Source organism: Chironomus tepperi, unplaced genomic scaffold (assembly GCF_022539635.2).
Source record: "Chironomus tepperi strain 1889 unplaced genomic scaffold, CSIRO-AGI_Ctep_v1 contig_382, whole genome shotgun sequence".
Taxonomy (NCBI): domain Eukaryota; kingdom Metazoa; phylum Arthropoda; class Insecta; order Diptera; family Chironomidae; genus Chironomus; species Chironomus tepperi.
The window spans coordinates 234,119-255,023 of record NW_027226504.1 but is presented as its reverse complement, the minus strand read 5'-3'; the positions used below and the strand labels follow the sequence as shown (position 1 = coordinate 255,023).

General features: G+C 34.3%; 1 protein-coding gene across 1 annotated transcript in view; it reads left to right on the top strand.

Moving 5' to 3' along the window:
- Positions 1–20,905, top strand: part of LOC139096293 (dipeptidase 1-like) — a 70,220-nt gene that overhangs the window by 42,966 nt on the left and 6,349 nt on the right. Inside the window, exon 7 of the mRNA XM_070647991.1 lies at positions 16,457–16,718. Coding sequence (XP_070504092.1) covers positions 16,457–16,718 — 262 coding nt within the window. The remainder of the gene's footprint in view (positions 1–16,456; positions 16,719–20,905) is intronic.

Genomic DNA, 20,905 nt, shown 5'->3' with positions numbered 1-20,905 from the left:
AAACCTAACGATGATGACAAAAAAAAGAAAGTTTTTCCTCATTTTCGAGTCTCTTTTTTGTGTGTGTGCGGGAAAATTGTTAAGAAAATTCTCTGCGGTTGTCCAAAACAAGATGAGAAAGGAAAGAAAGACGAGAAAAAAAATTATAATTGAAATATTTTTTTTTCATCTTTTATATCAAGAGAGATCCACATCACACAGAGATAAGTGTGGGATGTATGGCACGATATGAATAAAAGTTTTTTTTTGAAGGAGATTGTAGCTTACATCCAGTAAAGTGCCAAATATTTACACTAAAAATATTTTTGTTCCTCCTCCTTCTTCCTTCCAATGTCTCCAATTATTTAAAACAACGAGCAGCATGCAGCCCCTTATGTAGTGTGAGGAATTAACAAACAATTGTTTGAACACAGGAAGGTCTTTAATTTTCATATTTAATTTGATGTTTTTTTATTCAGCATATTGCTATTCGGGGAGCTTTTTTCTGTGCTACAACGTTGAAATAAAGGAAGGAATTTTTGCTGTTTCAGCGGCTAAAAAGTTTAATTTTTAATAAGTTTACAAATACTTTTTTTCTTCTTTTCCTTCTCGTTCGTTCGTTTCTATACTTTTTTGAACCATGTTTTGTGGTTGAGATGGGAATGGATCAGTTTTGTCCTCAATTTCATTCTGTTCTTGTTTCTTTTTTGACGTTTTTTGTGAAATGGGGTCATTTGGTTTCTGATATTTTTAATTTTGGAGAGAAGGAGGGGAAAGGAATACTGGAAAGGGTGAATCTTTCAAAAAATGTGACATTAGACACATCCGGCTAAAGCAGTGGTTATTACAAAAGTATTTGACCTTCAGCAATCATTCAAATTGGGGCGTTCTATTTAATGGGATTTTTAACCACTTTATATAAATTGTTCTTGAGACGCACAATGCGACAAATGCATTAATTGTCTTAAAACTGAATCCAAATCAGTCGTTTCTGTGACGTCAAGGCAATCTCATGTCTTACCGTTGATTCAGAAATGTAAAGGTTCCAGAGCTTGAAGTCGTTACACTTGAAGTCTCAACTCGTTGTAAACACAACTTGATTCAACATTTTTTGAATAGTTCTGAGACTCTTCAAACTCTGCAATTGCAAACACGCAGTTTGGAATTGCTCCTCAATATGATATTTTGTATCGTCTTTAATATAAAAATATTTCAATAAGAAATTTATGATTGTTTTAACTTCTAGCAACAAGAGTAATTGATCGTTTTCTCATACTCAATACCAGGAAGGCACAAAATGTAGAAATGGCAATCAACTCGTTGTCAGGTCGGCTTGAAACTGGTATGATGCCAAATTCGAGTAAATACTGCCATAAACCACACTCTCTTACGATGAAAGGTCGGATTTTTCGTCAATTATACGCAGTGTACCTTCCGGGATACTCAAAACTCAAGATTCTCAATAAAATTTACTCAATAATTAATATTCTAGTTTTTAAAATCGATCAATTATCCATTCCTAAACGCTTTGGATCAAAGCTTAATTTTTAAATCCAAACCCTTGTTTTTGAGGTTTAGTAAGAAGCAGATCTCAAGTCGACTCAGATTTTCTATGGAAAATCGACTTGAGTCTAGTAAAGTAAACCTAAACAGCACATCGTGTTCACTACATTGGTCCTTTGCCATGTTTACGGTTAGATGCGAAGCTCTAACAGCACCAACCTAATTTCGACTCATTTTCATCCAAAAAAACGTGGAACGCCACATTATGTTGCAAGGGAAACGACTCCCAAATAAATATTTAATTTAAAATTCTGTCAACTTATTGACTTGCTACCCATGTCAAATCCATAACATGATATTCAAAAACTCTCCCAATCTCAGTGTCTGTTGAGACTAAGGTCACTAACTTTAAACAATCTTTGCTATAAGCTACAGCAATCGGTACTATAAGCAAGTCTGCGCTTTCCATACCCAATACACAGTCATCTGACCCATTTTCCAACTTACTTTCTTTCCTATCCACATCATTGAGTTCTGTTGTAGTGTTGAAAATTTTCTCCACTCACAATGTTTCGTCTATTGCTGTTCCTTATGCTGCATAAATTATGATTCGATAGTACAAAATAAAAGGAAAAATGATAAGAAAAATTACTCAATACAAAAAATTTTTTTCTCACATCCACATCCACTTTCCGTCGAGTGTTTTTGAAGCAAATAAATTTATTGTAATTTATTTGAAGAAATATTGAACGAGTGGGGGGAGGGAAATAAAGGAAGCGAAGAAATCTCATTAAGTTGGGTCGCATGTCGCTTTCATTTTACGCTTAATGAATTATGTGGCGAGTAGTGATTTCTTCTTTTTCTTTCCTTTCTGTTCCGCATCCCATTTGACATGATGATCAATTTTTTTGATGAACATAATTTCTTCATCTTTCATAGAATATTGTTTATGAGTGTGTTTCAAGGCATCGCATCAGTCTTTTAGACCATCATTGTCGCCTTTCATGTTTTAATTTATGCAATTAGATTTATTACGTTCACTTTTGCTGTCCTGATGGAGGATGTCTATGACAATTTTTCAATGGGGATACAATTATCGATAGATGTAGTAGACATGTTTTAACTTCTAGTGGAGTTTATAGACTATAGTGAGGTGATTTATTGATGAATGTCATTTTGTGTTAAGGGGTGTAGTTAGTTGCTCTGTCGCATTACTTGGTGACACTCATGATGTCAAGTTGCCATAATCTTTGAAGTAAGTAAAAGCTCCTGGATTGCACAAAATGCGAATAATCGACTAAAAAACTGACTCCAGGCTGACGTGACTCAGAGTCGCATCTGCCTCAACATGTCGGGTTCCGATTTTGCATTAATTATCCAAACTGTGCAATTTAGGGCTTTTGTAGACATCTTAAGCAAAAATCCTACGATTAGCCCCGAGGCCTGAATGTAATTTTTAGTCATAAAATGAGCCAAAATTCAGCCGTCATTTAGTAGTCTTCGGAAAGCACTAGGATATCAGTAGATATGGCCGAAAATTCGACCTCCAGACTGATTTAGCTATAACTGAGACCAGATTTATTAAATCTGATCTAGAACCAGAGTTAAATTGATTTTTAGTCATAAAATGATTAGCCGTCTGTAGAAAGCACTACTTACTTTCGACCAGATCAATTATGATCTGAACCATGACAAAAATACGTTCCTTAGACTTCTCCTAAAGCTTACTTATGACTATTGCTGGCTTCCGTCTGCCAATTACCGATAGCAAATGCTATGATATCTTTATCAACATCTTCTCTTCATGAGTTATTCTTATCCATTTTCATGCCATTCTGCCTTTCGGGAACTTAGACCTTTATGTCTTGTCGTCAAAACAGATCGTATTGGCATTTTAGGTACTATATTGTATTGCTCAGACATGAGCCTCATTGCATACAATTTTTACTATTCAGTACCTCTTTAACCCTTTACTACAATCCTGTTTTTTGACCACATATGATTGAGAAAATCAATACTAAAGAGCACATAAAACTGTCTATCTCTACCCTAGTCAACCATTTAGCACTCAATCTACAATTTAAATAGCCTAACATGGTATTTATTACACAGTTTTTTTCCTCATTCAACTAGAACATCCTTGACAATTTCATCCCCACTAGTCTCATTTCTCATAACATATTCTTCATTATTATCATCTTAATTGCATTTCCTCATTGTATTATGCTGAATGAGAAAGAGAAAGCACTTAAATAACAATTTTCGAAAAAAAAAACAGTACGCTGACAAAGAAAGTACCCCTCTTGACATAAGGCATACTTCATATCGTCTTCATTTACAAAAGGGAAAAGAATTTTTCTCCCATTTTCTTCCACACTTATATTCTTTATATAAACGTTCTGATGAGAGATAGTAGGACTAGGGGCGTAGACAGGGGGGACATTGGGGGTATGAGCCCCCCTAGGAGAATTGGAAAACTGTTTATTTAGTAACGTCTTTTTTATTTTTAAATTTTTTGGTTGCTTTTTTTCAAAAAAACGGTTTCCTCCTAATTTTTCTGGCTACACCCCTGACTAGGACGTACAAGAAATAATGAAAGTGAAAAAAAATTATAAGAATGAAGACGGAAACTCTTTTTATGATGTTATGTCTTCTTATTTAATTGTAATTATATGAGAAAGCGTCTTTTATATCAATTCATGACAATGATGACGACGATGATGATTACACTTTACCGTGATTGTATTTCATTCCTCACTTTTCCCGTTTATTGAAAGCTTTACAGTTTTGAAAAAGAAGCTTTTTCATTGTCCTCTATTGTAATGGATGTTTGTATACAAAACGATGGGACATAAAAGGATGACACAAAAGCTTTATGATCGAAAAAATGATGCTTTAGCTGAGGATTTAATAGAAATCGATTCAAAGCTATTCAATCGATAGAAATAATTCATGGAAAAAGTCATTCTTCTTTGAGGTGTTTGTTTGTATACAATCTATAGAATTCGAGGAATGATTAAGACTTTGCAGCTTCTTATTACTTTTGTTCTTTCACTTGTGATGTCTGAACAGAGTGGAATTCGGGATATTGAGTGATATGTGAGCAATTTTGCAATGTGAGTTTTAGGTCTCTGTGGACGAGTGATTAAGCAGCAGATCGGATATCTGAAACACTTCTTTGTAAGTACCTGGGTTCGATTCCCATTATAAGCTTGAGACGGACACTCCTTTCTGCAGACGACCACTTCAATCAGTTTTTAGAGTGTTTGTCGATATGACAAGGATTCATACTAAATTCACACAATAAATAGACACGACATTGCTCACAGTCTTACTTTCCTAATCCCAGAGCTCGAAATCTACTCGGATTTTGTGTAGAAAAGTCGATTTAAGTCAACTCGACTCCAAATCAAATTCGAGAATTGACAATTTAATTTCTAGTGCCGTCATTCAAATCGAAGTTTGCACCCATGAGAGAATCTTGTATACCAGATTAAGCAACAACCTCAATTGCAGCTCTTCCTGCTACATTAATGAAAACTGCCTTTCCTTATTATCTTAATTATTCAGCATCCATACCCTACCTAAAAAATCTCAAACGTAATAAGTTAACGACCCCTCAGCAATACTACAGTGCGTATTCTGAAACAGCAAAATATATCTCCAAATATCCCAAAAAAAGCCCACGCTTATATAAATTTCATCCACGGAATCCCTCCACAATCTCTACTTCCTATATAGCATAAGTCCAACCTCATTATTATTCATAATTTTTTTTCTCGAGAATTTTCGCATTATCATCACTATCAGTGTATGGCTTTGTGGATCTCTTTTATGTCTCTTTGCACCTTTTATTTTAACCTACGCAATTTTGGTAAGATTTTCATGTTCTACATCTATTTGCACTTCATTAAGAATACTATACTTCTTTGTTACTTAAGGAATAGGAAGAACAAAATGTTATCGTCATCATAAAAATGACTTCTTAACTTCTGTTTTTTTGGAAGGCTGACAAACCCTTATAATTTTTTTAACAAAAATCAAATTTAAGTTTGTTAAAGCCCGAGCGGTACAGTGCAACTCAAGGCGCACAGTGCAATTTTAGCGGCAATAATAGACCGTCTTTTTTTGGTAGCCATTTGGACGCCCGTGTCGGATCTGTCTTCAATTGAGTCGGTTGAGAAACTAACACCATTTTAGCACTTTAGTACCGACTGAACAACTTTCGTTCTAACTCAATTGGTGGAGTGGCATCAATGGCCTAAATGATAAAGCGTTGTCCTTACATACCAAAGATTCTGGGTTAAATACCAGGTCGTGTCTAATATTCGAAGCTTTTTTTTCCATTTCACCATTCTAATTACGAAGCTTCGTTCATTTGTTGGATTGATTTTGCAGGATACATCTGTTCTTATGATGTGCTCGTACCATTGCAATGTGTAGAGCTTGCAAGTGTTTCGGATCACATTATAAACTGTAGGTCTAAAGAGTGTGATACAACAGATTGTTAATCGCAGTGTCTCCAGCTCATAAGGATGAGAACTTCAAGCATTATATCTGTCTTACCGACAGAGAGCTAGCAAACATGCAAGCTTACTTAGCGAAATCCTAGCTAAACATGGATGTGCTGTTCGGTCAAAATTCTAATTTTATAACTTTATTATTCAATTTTCCGATCCCAAATGAATAGTTAAACATCATTTAATACCTAAATAAGTAATATTTTGGGTAAAATAACATCAAAAACCCGTCACAGGCTTAATTTATGCGTAATTTATTACATAATAATATTTTAATTGCCAATTTTCACCTAAACAAACAATAAAATTAGCTTCAAGTTCCTTGGTTCCATCAAATTATTCTTCTTCTTCTTGTTCCCCGGGTAAACTTTGTTGATCACATTAAGTAATATTACACATATTCATGCGTGATTATATATCATCAATTTCACATTCCTTAAAGTTCTGTTTCCATACCCAAAAAAATATAAATTTTTATTCATGCCTACCTCATTTACGATATCATATCGTTTACCTTTTGCTCCCTTAACGAGCCTCCCTTTTTTCAAATGATAATTTTCTCTTTAAAATATATATCAAGTCTATGAAAGATAATGTAAAGCATAAAATGTTCACAACCCCTTTCCCATCACCGAGAAGGAAGAAGAAAAAAATGTTGCCTTTGACAATGATGACGATGAAATGTTTTTTGAATCTTTTTGAACAGCAGAAGTTCCATTTAACATTAATTTTGATGAAAATCTATCAGTAATAAAGTTAAGAAAGAATTGAATATTTCAGGAATTTTTTTCAGCCCCTCCTCCTTCATTTTTTATGTAAATTTATCATTTTGTACGCCTTCTTGTTAATTTGATTCTGTTTGCTTGCTCGCATTTTTCCTCTGTTTAAAGTTGATATAAACGTGCGCTTTTTAGAATGAGATGTAAAATACTATGATGGAGGCAGGAGGTGTAATCAGGCGGGGATGGGGGAGGGTATTGTAATTTACTTATTTACTTACTTGCTCTCTTGGCTAGGGCGCACGCGGGCCCATTGCCTATCCTTCGAGAACTTCTGTCAGTTCGGAATGTTAAGGACTTTTCTACACATCCAATCCAGAAATTCTTTGGTTTTTCTCGAGATCTTTTACCAATTTGAAATTTAGGAAATTTAGGTCTCGAAAAACCGTAGCAAATTGATGAATTAAGTCAAAAAAAGGTTGGCAAAGTGGGTTGTCCCGAGGACACAAGGAGCATACTCTGTTATATTGGTTGAGCTAAACATGCTCATTTATATGAGTTTCCTCATGGAAAGACGCTGTCGATAGAAATGGTAATGCCATAAGCAATTGGCAAGCGGTTGGTAGCAATAGATCCAGCATCAGATGTATAAAATATGAGGTTATGGATCACAATTGATCTGCACGGCTAGAGAAGTAATCTAGTAATTATGCACAATAATTGCTAAGGAGCCCCAGCACCTCCTGCATACACCCCTAACCATAATTGAGGTTGGGGTTTTCTTTTCAGGAAAAAGTGCGTATATGCTCCACTGAGATGTTGGTTACGGATGTAAATTCAAATATTACATGGGTGGTGGCAGGCATGGGAGAAATGTGGGAATGAAAAAATATTTTACAATAGAAATTTCAAAGATTTACAAATTACTCATAAGATGAGAAATAATTTTCTTCTTCTTCTGTTTTTATGTGCTTTAGTATAGAACAGTGGTGGGCAACCTGTGTGCCGCGACACAATAGTGTGGTGTCAACAATTTTTGGAAATGCCATGTATGTCGTTTAAAGTTTCAGTCGAGGCTTATCATCAAGGTGTACCGCGAAAAATAAAAGGTTGCCCACCACTGGTATAGAACATGATGAGTTCTAAGTGTATGCAGACAAAGAATCTCAAATGAAATGAAAACAAAAATTGAAAATATAAAAAAAAGTTTATTTTTTTCGGTTTTATCCCGTCAGGGAATGACATAAAATAAGTTGAGTGAATCAGTAGAAAACAGAAGTACAACAAGAAAAAAATCATAAAAATGTTTTTTATATTCACAGTCATATGCTCGATAATTGTATAAAACATAAAAAAGTAAAGCATATTTCACTTAAAAAGCATATGTATCGAGTAAAAATACATTGTTGAAGACAAAGGAATTTCAAGCATATCATGTGATGCGTACAATAATGAGCAAGTAATGAAGCTATCTGTTGTTGAGTCGAAGTAAAGGGACTGTACACTTGTTACGTCAAAAATGAGATTTTTTTCAAAAATGAAGAATGGTTTTCTCGGGATTTCTATTGTTTAAGTCAAATCCTACACGTTAAAGTATATGAGGAGGATAAGAAGGTCCTCTCCTCCATTCCCTTCCCCTGTGAACACTTGAACGTAATAAGCGAACGACCCCCAATACCTTTCATTCTGAAATTTTTGCTTTGAAGATGAAATAATCATTTTGAAACTCAATAAGGAATGAAATTAAATTTTTCAACTTAACATTTCAATAATTTTGATATTTAAAGGTAGGAGTGTAGCTAAGGATTTTTTGATGGAGCTTTTGGATTTTTTTGTATAAACCGCTATCATTTTTAAAGGGTTTATTGATTTTTGACTCGAAATTTAAGCAAAATGTGGAAAAAGGATGGGAGGAAGTTTGACACAAACCTACCCATGAGGATCTTTCGTGCCATGTGGCATATATGTAGTTGTGATTTGATCCTAAATCTCTGTGAATTTGGGCTTCGATTGATGGTCAGTTTTATACCAGTTCCTAATAGGCAAAGAGCATGCTCTCGTGGTACAGAAATACCACGAAGGTACATAGAAGCGGTCTTTTTACTTGCTAGGGAGTATTACTTAAACTATGTTCTGCAACACTCTCTCATGCGACATGATCTTATGGGTATCCCAAAAAAGCTTGTCGACACACTAAACATGCAAAACTTTGAAGAGGTTTCGTCATTACAAGCCTTAGTATGCTTTCCCGATATCGGAGCTGGGGCCGGGAAATCCCGAGAAAATCCTTTCCCGGTTCTAAGCAATATTCCGAAAATCTTCCGGAACTGGGAAGCATTTATTGCGTTGCTTAGGGGTTTGACTCTCTCACCATCCTGATTACGCTCTTAACTGCTTAACATTACGTATGGACAAAGTGCACAAGACACAAAATTCATCATAAATTTCCATGAAAATATGCAAGGAATTTTCAAATAAAAAGCACAAAGCGATGCTTCTAATTAAATAAAAACATACTGCGTATTTTCATTGCTTTTTTCATGTAATGAGACACACATGGATGATGCAGAAATTTTTAATTTCATTCTTATTTTTTTACCTAATTGAATTAAATCTAACATTTTTTTTTGTGCTTTCATATTTCCATTCATGTCTTGTAAAAAAGGTGCATAAATTAAATTTAATTATTAATTAATGAATTTTGTTTCTCTTCTTACTTTATCTTGTTAGTAATAAAAAATGATTTTTGATATTTAATTACATATTTCCTGTGTATTTTACATACACCTTCATTAATTTAATATCCATATACTGGAAATTTAAATGAATAATTAATTAAATGAGAAAATTTCATTTTATGCGATTTCATTAATTTGAGCTTTCAGGAAGCTCTTTAATCATTTATCTGATATGCTGTGCAATTTGACTGAATATTAATTATTAATGCTCGTCAGTAAACATTAAAATTAATTTTCTGATTTTTGTTATTTTTAAAATATAAACCATGGATATACGAATTAATGTGTTATTCAAAGACTTAAAATTGGATTGATTAAGTATTTATAAAATTATAAAACATTTGGGACGTAGTTGAAATTTCATTTCCGGTATTAAAATATAAAGCGTTCGACAAAGGCGAGAAATTTGCCATGCGCAGATGGAGTTATCGTTTGCATTGTAAATTTTGTACCAAGCTTATCTAAGCCAAGCTTTTTTTGGAGGTACCCGAAAAATATATGAATATAGAATTTTTGGATTTAAAGTCCCTCCTAAAGAGGATCGTTTCAGATTCCAAAATTTGTCGAAATCGAGACAAAGGTTGCCTATCCCCAAAAAAAAATCCAACCCGTTTTGCAAAATCAGTTAACTCAGTCAAAAATCCAACCTGCCAAACCTAGTTTAGCACTCTTCCATGGTCTCAATAAAAGCGGAGTAATTATTTTTGCTCGAATGACCCGTTTTGTGCTATACTGGTAAATTACTTGTATTTGAATACCAGGATTGTCGATAAAATTTCGCAATTTTAAAATTTTTTCTGTTAATGAGATACATCTCAAAGTTCATAATCATAAAATAATTACAATTTTTACGTTCCTTCTTTTCTGAAAATGTAATCAACTAGATACTAGCGTAAACGGCACAACGAATTTGCTGCAACATCGTTATATCGCCGTGTTAATGACAGCATGTGAAGTTGCTCTAACAAAACCGCGACAGCTAATTTTCACCCATTTTTAAAGCAATGAATGAGGTTCTCCGCATTGTGTCGCTGGGGTGATTTAGACAGAAGCAATCATCTGAAAATCGTACAATTTCAACAATTTTCAGATGAGTTATTATGCCTTGACACTAATTTTAAATCAATTTACGTCATTTATCTTCCTAATGGCCTTCCAAATTAAAGTTACTGTAACATGACCTCAAATTTTCAAAATTAATTCAATATCGCCACTCTGATTTTAAACGATCAAATTGCAAGCTATATCAGATTTCAGATTCACAATATTACAGCTTCTCACTAAATTACTGAAATAATTCAATTTAAAAAAATGAATCTCTTTTATTACATCCTCATTACAACGATGACTTAATGTGTTGTCAACAAAATAGAAAGGCGAAACCTCGAATATACATAAATTAAATTATCATAGCTGAGAAAATTCATGATTATTGTTAATGTAATTCTGTAAAGTTCTTTTTTATCGCATTTTGTGGATTTTTTTAACATTTTTTTGTTTGTGCCTCAGCCAAAAAAATATATGCTCACGTCAAAAACTTCCGTCTTTTTAATGAAATTCTGTTAAATTTTTTCTCATCCTCGTTGTGCTGTCGTGATGACTTGTTAAATTAAATTATATTTAAATGAAAGGATTTTTCAGGCAGTAAATTAGTATATTTAATGTACAAGTCTTTTATTTACCATACATTCAACATTTTATTCTATTTAATGACTTCTGTTGTATTTTGTATCACAAAAATTCCTATCTCAATGGATGTCACAATGATAAAATTAAGTAATTATAGAAGATATTCTCATTCTCAGTAACGAACATTCTTGTTGAACAAAAAAAAAAGTTTTAAATAAAATATCTAAATGTCAAATGGAATAAGGCAGGCTTTGTGTCTCTTTAGTATCTCATTTTTGTGACAGAATTGTTTTTGCTGTTTGATATATAGATAGGAACAGCCTTACATTCTTCTAATATTACTTGAGCTTTTTAATGTAAGAAGCTTGTTTGAACAATTTTTGGAACTTTACACTAGAGATGTAAGCCCGAGTGACACAAATGGAAGCTGTTTCCGTGTGGGTGTCATATGGACGCTATATGACAGAGTCAGAGATTTAGAATTTTGATACTTAACTACTTCACTTGCTGTATAGATCAGCTTTGAATCATGACTTCCCTTAGTTACGTCTAACACTTAGGCTATCGCTGACTGTCTTTTACTACGTGCCAATAGCAAGTGCTAGATTTTCTTTATCAACAGCCTCCTTCCAACAATACTTTGGTCGCCCTTTTGTCATCTACAAAATCAAACTTGACGAAATCAGATACAATTCTGTTACTGAGTACAAATTTGGATTCATAATTTTCATAATAAGATGTTACTGTGAGGAAAGGAGGTCTAAAAGCCCATGTTCAACATTACGCAATTTCCAAACATTCCTTCGGCAACAGATCTAAGCCTAGAAGGTTCATTCGTATCTATCTAAACGTTAAAATGGATTTTACTTGTTTTATTGAATTTTTGATGTCTCTTATAAAGGAAATACTTGTTTTTGGTTGTTTTAAAGCACACTTTTGGTATCAATACCAAATCCGAACATTCAGCTAGGAGGTCGTTCACTTAGTATATAACATAAGCACATGAATTTTTAGACTCACATCCCCTCCCCATCCTTCATGAGTATTAGCACGCTTATTAAAGTGAATATGCTCATTGCCTGTTAAGAACAAAAAGTATAATTTGTAGAAAAATCTCATCATTGTTGTGCAGTTAAGGGCAATTTTCGGTTTGTTTTCCTCAAAATTCCATCAAAATTCATTCCAAATTGCTGCGAGGGAATAGCATTTCTGAGTAGACATTAGCAAAGCTCGAGTCGACTAGTATTTTGTATGAAAAATTCGACACAAGTCGACTTCATACAAATTACGATTCGACTTCGAGCTCTAGATTATAGTCAACCCGTTAATCCCCAATATCCCAAAAACATGACCCGATGCAACAGAACTCAATTAAGGCCTTCTATTTACAAAACATTCATACAACTTCAGATCCATTTCACACTTGTAATTAATACAATTTGTTAAACTTTTTCATTAAAACAGCTCATCAATTGATATTATAGCCAGTAATTCAGTAAAAAAAGTCAAACATTACAGTCATTCGATGAGCGTTCACTCATCCATTTGCTTCCACACGTACATCAGTCAGATTTAATGAGCTAGTAATTAAAATTTTCACTTTAAAGTGTTAATTAAACTCATTTTGAGTCCCAGCTATTGACATTCTATAGTGGATTTGGTTAACATTTGACTTTATAATAATATTGAATTTCAAATCACAATCGTTTGACATTTCTGTGCATATCTAATGGAATTATTAGAAAGGAAGGGGGATTGGAGGTCGTATCACAATTTGAACAATGACTCTGAAAATTCTCTTTAGTTCGTACAGTGGTGGGCAACCTTTTATTTTTCGCGGCACACGTTATTAGGAAGCCTCAACTTCATTTCCAAAAATTATATGACGTACTCTAATGTTCCTTGGCACTGATATTGCCCATGAGTGCCTTAGTAAATCAGTGATGGACAACCTGTGTGTCACGATATACTAATGTGCCTCCAAAAAATTTCAGAAATTCCATAAATCGTATGCCATGTCCAGTTTCGGTTCAGACTTCCCATCAAGTTGTGCCGCACCACACAGATTGCACACCACTTCCTTAGCACATCATCCCATTCACAGTTTTGATTTAATTCAACATAAATGCTTCAAATGTCTGCATGCAGTATGAAGCACCTCACTCGAGGGAAATTTCCACAATTCATAATAGCTTTAAAGTTACATCGCACATAAATGACTATGAGAAAAAAAAAACCATTAAAATGGAAATCATGCAAAATCACTTTATGAAAAAAAAGTGGCAGTTCTATTTGGCAGTCATTTCATAAACAAGCAAGTGAAAGCATAAGAGGATAATACAGTATGAGGGAAGTAGTTGTTGTATTGAAGCTTCCATGAATAAGGAGAAAAAAAAAAGTTTTCCAATTATCATTTTCATTCACGTAATGCCGCACACATAGCGTCAATGGCAATAACAATAGGAAGGCATTGAGAATAGAGCAACAAAAAGAGAGAATTTACTGTAATTTTTTTCATCAGCGTAAACCTCGCTTGTTGGTTTGCTGAGATGTTTATTCCCTTCTCTTGCTTACATTTCTGGTTTACGAAGGGGGCATGTAAGTTCACTCATGGATTATTACACTGACATTCATATACAGCGAGAGATGGAAAGAAAAATGAACGGAAAACAGAACAAAAAGGAACATGGAAGATCAGAGAGCTTTTAGTTGAATGAATCTCAGTAGATAATGAGAAAGAAAGCAAGCTTGTTTGTATCTACGTTGAAAAATGGCAAGTGATTATATCATTGACAGCAATTGTATAAGCGCTTTATTGGATGAAAGATTAATACATTAGCGGAATTCGGAAGCTCTTTTTTTGCGGAACATCAAAGGATGAGGAAGAAAAATAAAACCCTTAATTAATTATATTTGATCAGTACTGGAGGCGTACGATGGCATTTTGTGTGGGTGGCAATCGAGGCTACTACGCAACTGAGTTGGAGATGTTCGTGGTGGATTTCTGTTCAATAACTCACAAGTCACCCTTGAGGCTAATTGTCTGCTTCTGTTTAATTACACAAAATGTTTTTAAAGAAGCTAAAAGCTACTCTAAGATCGAACTGCTCCGAGCAAGACACTAAGGCGAACAAAAAAGGAACGAAATCATCCGTCACAATGCCGTCAGGGCCATCTTTGGGTATTTCCGTTAATACGGTGTTGTACTCTAACAATTAAAAAGCCTTCTCTCAAGAACTTGCTCATCATGAATACACTAAATGAGCTTACTCGTGAACATTGCTCATCGACCCTGCTCTTGAGAGCAAGCTCTTAGTCTGCAAAGTGTAGCGGAGCCCTAGCGAACAAAATGACTTCCAAAAAGCATAAAACTGCTCTAAAATCGAACTTTCTCGAGCAACTCAATCAGGCAAACTACATTTCTTACCGTATGGGTCAATGTGCACCATGACGGTACCGTCAGGGCAACTCCGCGTCTTGCAGTTAATATAGCAACGTCCCGATGCCACACCTAACACTCTGTGCTGTTCGGATTTTTCCCCACCAAAATTAAAACATTCAAGAAAATTGTCTAAAGCAATTAAGCTCTAAATTTATTTAAATGATCGCCTCAATCTTTGAAAGTTTAAATGCAAGCTTATAATTTACAAGATTCAGCTTCATTACATAGATAACATCGCAATAGAATATTCCTTAATCCAACTAAGTTCACAGAAATAACTAATTTTCAAAATAATCCCCGAATCTAAGGATAAAAACTACCCACATTCATATCCAATTCCACCCAAAATGTCTCAACATTAAGCTCATCTACTTTACAAAAGCATCACGACGAGGAGGAAGCAAAAAATTCCAACAAGAAACATCGGTAGAGATAATAAATTATAGCTGGTTGTGTGCGAGAAGAGGAAATACTTTCATTGCCTTTGTCTATACACAGATCCTTGGTGTGAAAATGTTCAATCCCCATTTTGGCATTTTTCCCACACTTTTTCTCATCCTACTACACACTAAGCTGCTACTATATATTAAATTGCAGTACAAATTCTCTCGGTTTTTTTAAAACTGTGCCATGACTTAATTTTTCTCTTCCTCAATCTAGTCTTAACTAAAAGAAATTGGAAAGATTGGATACAGACAAAAAATTTGAGATAAAAGAGAAATGAACCACACTTGACGTGCTTGTCGTCATGCTAAGCACATTTCTTTGTAAAACAAATGACACATTGGGGTTGTTGACCTGATCTGTAACTTGAATAATTGAGATGCCATCTTATTAGTTCAATGACAAATTTAGTAATTCGATTTGATATTGATTTCCTACACAAATGTCAGATTACTTTAGCAAACTGTTGACATTTCAATCAGTTATAATTTATTGGGTTGTGTAGGTAGATGACAATTTGAAGTATTAGCCAAAAAGCTTAGGCAGTCAAGTAATGTGCAAACTTGACATGGGGTTCAATTTGTTTGAAAATTTGCTGTATTAATATCCTTGGGAATAATATCTTATATCACATCACGAACAAGATTGAGAAATGGCAGATGAACTATAAGCCATCAGTGTTGCAATTGAATTTGATGTTATATCCTGTAAAGTTGTAGTTTTGTCGTTATGTGCCAGTGTTGTACAAACTTTTTTGTGACACGGCACATCTTGTTGGTAATGTGTGTGTCAGTGGTGGACAACCTGTATGTTAGGGCTGGTGTGCCATGTAACAAAAATGGTTGACCACCACTTTGTGTGGTTCATGACAATCCATAATAGTATTACTAGTGTGACGTGGCACACAGTTTGGTTAACACTGTTCTACCCAGAAGATTCACAGTGTAGAAATAACCGAAAATCCAACCCTAAGCCAACGTGACTCTGGTCTCAGACAAGTCTCAGCCCAGATTCGACAAAATCTGGTTTCAGGCTTGAGCAGTGGTAGATAACCTGTGTCCACGTCAACAATTTTTGGAAATTTCATGAACCGCATTGCATGTCTTGTGTGGTTTCGGTCAAAACTTACCCCAAGATGTGCTCCGAAGATTAAAAAGGTTGCCCACCACTGGACTAGAGTCAAGTTGGTCCAAAGCTCGTTTTTCGGCCATTTCTACGCCATGTGCTTTCCGGGCAGTTATCAGAAACACGGAAGCTCACTATTTTCCTCTAAACTCAATATCACAGGATATACGTCCACTAATAGAATAATAGAATAAAATGCGCTTTTGTCACCTTATTACCATCCCCCATGGTGACATTTAATCCAATTTTCCTATTTTTTTGTCATTGTACTGTCACTTTAACAAATTTTTTATCCTCATTTTTCTCTTCTGTTCTCGTTTTTTTTTCTCTCTTTCCCCGACATCAATTGTCTCACAGATTATCGTACGTGAAATGAATCGCTTAGGAATGATGGTGGATTTATCGAAATCATCTGTAAAGACAATGAAAGACGTGCTGGCAATAACAGAAGCACCAGTAATTTTCTCACATTCTTCAGCATATGAGCTGTGCAATTCAAGTCGTAATGTACAAGATGAAATATTAAGGGAAGTGACAAAGAATCGTGGTCTTGTGATGGTCAACTTTTATAATAAATTTCTCAGTTGTAATGAGAATGCAACCGTTCATGATGCAGTCGGTAAGTAAATTATTCATTATACAATTATGTTGTCAGTTGTCATATGGGACAGTGCATCGTTCTCGCACCAACCATGAATGAATGCATAAGTGAATGAATGAATAATATGGATGGAATGTAGATTGTGCATGCACAAAAGTTACACAGAGACAAAATGTGAATAAATAATTCAAAAAAAAATTAATTTCATTAAGTTTAATTAATTTATTGGATTCATTTGTACAAGTTTCTCGCGAGAATTTACACAGCAGCAGCATGTTGCACTTTTTTTAAATGAGCTTAAATGACTCACTAGAAAATATGTTTAACCACTATCGTTGTTGGTGGCTGCTTGTTTGGGAGAAAATGATAAATTCATTGGGAAAGTTTCCAAATTTAGTTGTTTGCACGTTTTTGCTGCTGATGAAAGATAATTTACTTATTCATGATGGAATTTTGAGTAACTGGAATGTCTGCTACTTAGGGATCGTGAGGAAATTATGTAACGCTTAAAGGAATGATAACTAGATGATTTTCACAAAATATCGTGGCACAGCAGCAGGAGTGAAAAGTACAGCAGCGTCCCGGCAAAAATACAGCCGATGACTGCCCTAAGGGGGAGGAGGAGGAGACCTTACAATTTTGTTAAGGAACTCAAATAAGATGGGAGAATTTAGGAGCTTCTGGGAGATTCTTCAATTTACTTCGCTAACCACACATATTGATCTATGGTCTCTACTGGTTGGCGTCAGAAGCTGGCTCTATCACTTACTGATCTATGCTAATTACCCATACCAAAATGCCACACTGTTTCTATCAACAGCCTCGTTTTAGGAGTAATTTAGCCGCCCTAGTGTTTTTTTGCAATCTACAAAATCAGACTTAAAGTTTATTATAAATATGAGCTTCACTAGGTCTCCTAGCTCCTCCCTCCATCTGAGCCTATTGAATTTTAGGATTCGTTAAGGATCTGATATAATTTAGCATTTCTACTTCAGAAAATAGCTAGACCTCTGGGGAAGAGGTATGTTGGGTCTACAAAAGCTATCTTCAACGTTACGTAATATCCGAACTTTCCCTTACTATACGAAAAATTGAGAAGTAGATGAACAGCAAGTGTTTGTAGAGTTCTATATGATCCGATGTAAACATAAAATGCTATCAAATGATCAATTTAATGCAATGGGTACTTTGAAGACTCAATTTTTAATAACACTTCAAAATGGTCACTTATTGTCCATTCCTTCTAATTTGACATTCTATGTATGATGCAAGCTGAGGAACAAGAAATCAAAAACTCTACAAAACTTAAATCAACTTTTCCATTGAAATTGAACTCAAAGAATCATGTCAAAAATCAAACTTTCAATAGACGTCATTTAAATTCTAGAAATACCATCAGCAAATCCAAAACTAAACTGCAGTGTCGAACTTAAAACTTTTTTTTGAAATCAATTCCTCGTATTCACAAACTTTCTTGTTTGATCCACAGATGTTTTCCAAACACTTTTTTTCTCTACACCCACGATCGCTCAACTGTAACACCTTTCCACTTCCTACAACATGCAAATACCTGTATGTAGCAAAAAACTTATACATTTTCTTACTGCTGGTAACGAGATTTTAATGAAAAGCTCTTTTGTTTGAATTTTTTTGTTCCATCTCATCTCGGAATATAAAGAGTTCATTCACTAAAAAAAACTTTGTATTAATGCAGACATTATGTGATGCTATAGAGTCATCAAATGTTACAGTGAAATGGATTGTGCTTGTTGAAAAGCATTGAAAATATTTACCTCGAATATTAGCTCTTTAAAATTCTGAATGGATGACGCTGGATGAAATATTTAAATAGAGATATCTGTATGAATGCTGTGGCTTACACAATATTATTTAAAGTCATGGATCTGATAAGTTTGATGATCAAATAAGGGTTTTCCTCCCGAGCGGCACAATGTGGCGGACAGGATTTTTTGTCATGAAAAATGCGTCAAAATCAACCATCACGGAGCAATAGATTCATGTTCTATGGTAACGTAGTAATGTCCTAGTAAACGCGTTGTGCTGTTCGGGAGTGAGTATTGAGAGTTCTTATTGAAATGAGTGGATATTGGAATTAAAATTGAATTTAAATCTCAAATGTTAAGAAAGCTTGAAACATGAATCAAAAAAGTTCAATTTTTGAAGTCAAGAACATTTTTCTTTGGCTAAAAACTTGTTCAATTCTGCAAACTTATAAATTTGAGTAGTGGTCATGCATATGTGACGTCCAGTGTTTGAAATAAGAACCCCGGTTGCCGATTTTTAAACCTTTAATAAAAATTCAAATGCTCATTCTGAAGGTGGTACCGAGAGCAATTTTCTGGTGAGGCTAGAGAGTGGAAAGTACCTAGTGACACTTCTCTCCGACATGGTGACGAGTAATAACACTTTCTCTAGACTGGTCCGTAGATTTAGGTATTAACTTAACATTGCACATGTCAAGTTGTCCATTCGAGGTGATCAAATTACCGTTAAATTAAAATTTTTCGTCCTAACGAGGTGCATTGCAGCGAATCGTATATTTTGCCGCAAAAATGGATCGAAATCAACCGTCACCGTGCTGTTAGGATAATTTCGCACTTGTGCTGTTCGGTGTCAAGATATCGTTGAGAACTCTTTCGAGATGTTATCATCTTCATCTTCATATGTCGCCCGGGATCCGCATTTTATTTGAAAGCCATCACTATTGAATGACCCAAATTGAAAATAGCATACAAAAATTGCAGATATTTTTTCTCGAGTTTAATTTCCGTAAAATGTTTTTCTCATTTGCTCTCAAAAGTGCAAATATTTTCATTTCACGAACAACAGTTCTGAAATGTTTACCATGAACAAATGAAACATAACAAAAGAAGGAAAATAAAAAAAAAAAACGAAATTTATCGCTAAAGGAGCATAGTTTTTAATGCATTCACAAATGTTTTCTTAATAATGCACTAGCTATGATTGAGAGACTTGGAAAAGAAAACTTTCTTAATGGGTTTTGCTACTTCATCAAACTTATATAAAAAGTCACCAAAGAAAAGTTTATTATGTGGTTGAGGCGCCTTATTATGAGGAATGAAATAAAGATGAATGGATGGTTTACTAAATAATAATGATAAGTTGAGAATATTTTGATGAAGTATGGGTTATCTCTATAGACATTTTATGGATTAACTCTTATATAAAACTTTAAGAATAAAGACATGTCGTAAAATGATGGAAAATTTAAAAACTTCCGGGATGTGCATTTTATTTGAAATGCCATCACTATTGAATGACCCAATATTAAAATGGCATACAAAAATTGCAGATATTTTCTTCTCGAGTTTAATTTCGCGTAAAATGTTTTTCTCATTTGCTCTCAAAAGTGCAAATATTTTCATTTCACGAACAACAGTTCTGAAATGTTTACCATGAACAAATGAAACATAACAAAAGAAGGAAAGAAAATAAAAAAAAAAAAAAACGAAATTTATCGCAAAAGGAGCATAGTTTTTAATGCATTCACAAATGTTTTCTTAATAATGCACTAACTATGATTGAGAGACTTGGAAGAGAAAACTTTCTTAATGGGTTTTGCTACTTCATCAAACTTATATAAAAAAGTCACCAAAGAAAAGTTTATTATGTGGTTGAGGCGCCTTATTATAAGGACTGAAATAAAGATGAATGGATGGTTTTCTAAATAATAATGATAAGTTGAGAATATTTTGATGAAGTATGGGTTGTCTCTATAGACATTTTTTGGATTAACTCTTATGTAAAACTTTAAGCATAAAGGCATGTCGTAAAATGCTTGAAAATTTAAAAACTTCGTATGTGTAATTAAACAATTGAGTGCTTCAGTTGGGGTTGATTATAAATGATGATCATTAAAATTTATACTGTCATATATTTATAGCACATAAAATACCAATAAAATTTTTAATTTGAATATACGGATAAATCCGAGCAGTTTGAGTAGGCTTTAACTTGACTCTAAAATCTAGCACCAAGCTGACAAGACTCTGGTAAGTGATTTGAACCGAATCCAGGACCAATTCAGAGTCACGCCAGCCTTGAATAGGTTTTTTGACTAGTTAACCGATTTGTGATATTTGTGACTATTCAAACGAGAAACAGTTGTATGTGGAAGCTGAATAACAGCCATATAGAAGTGGTCTTAAAAGCTCCTTGGCATA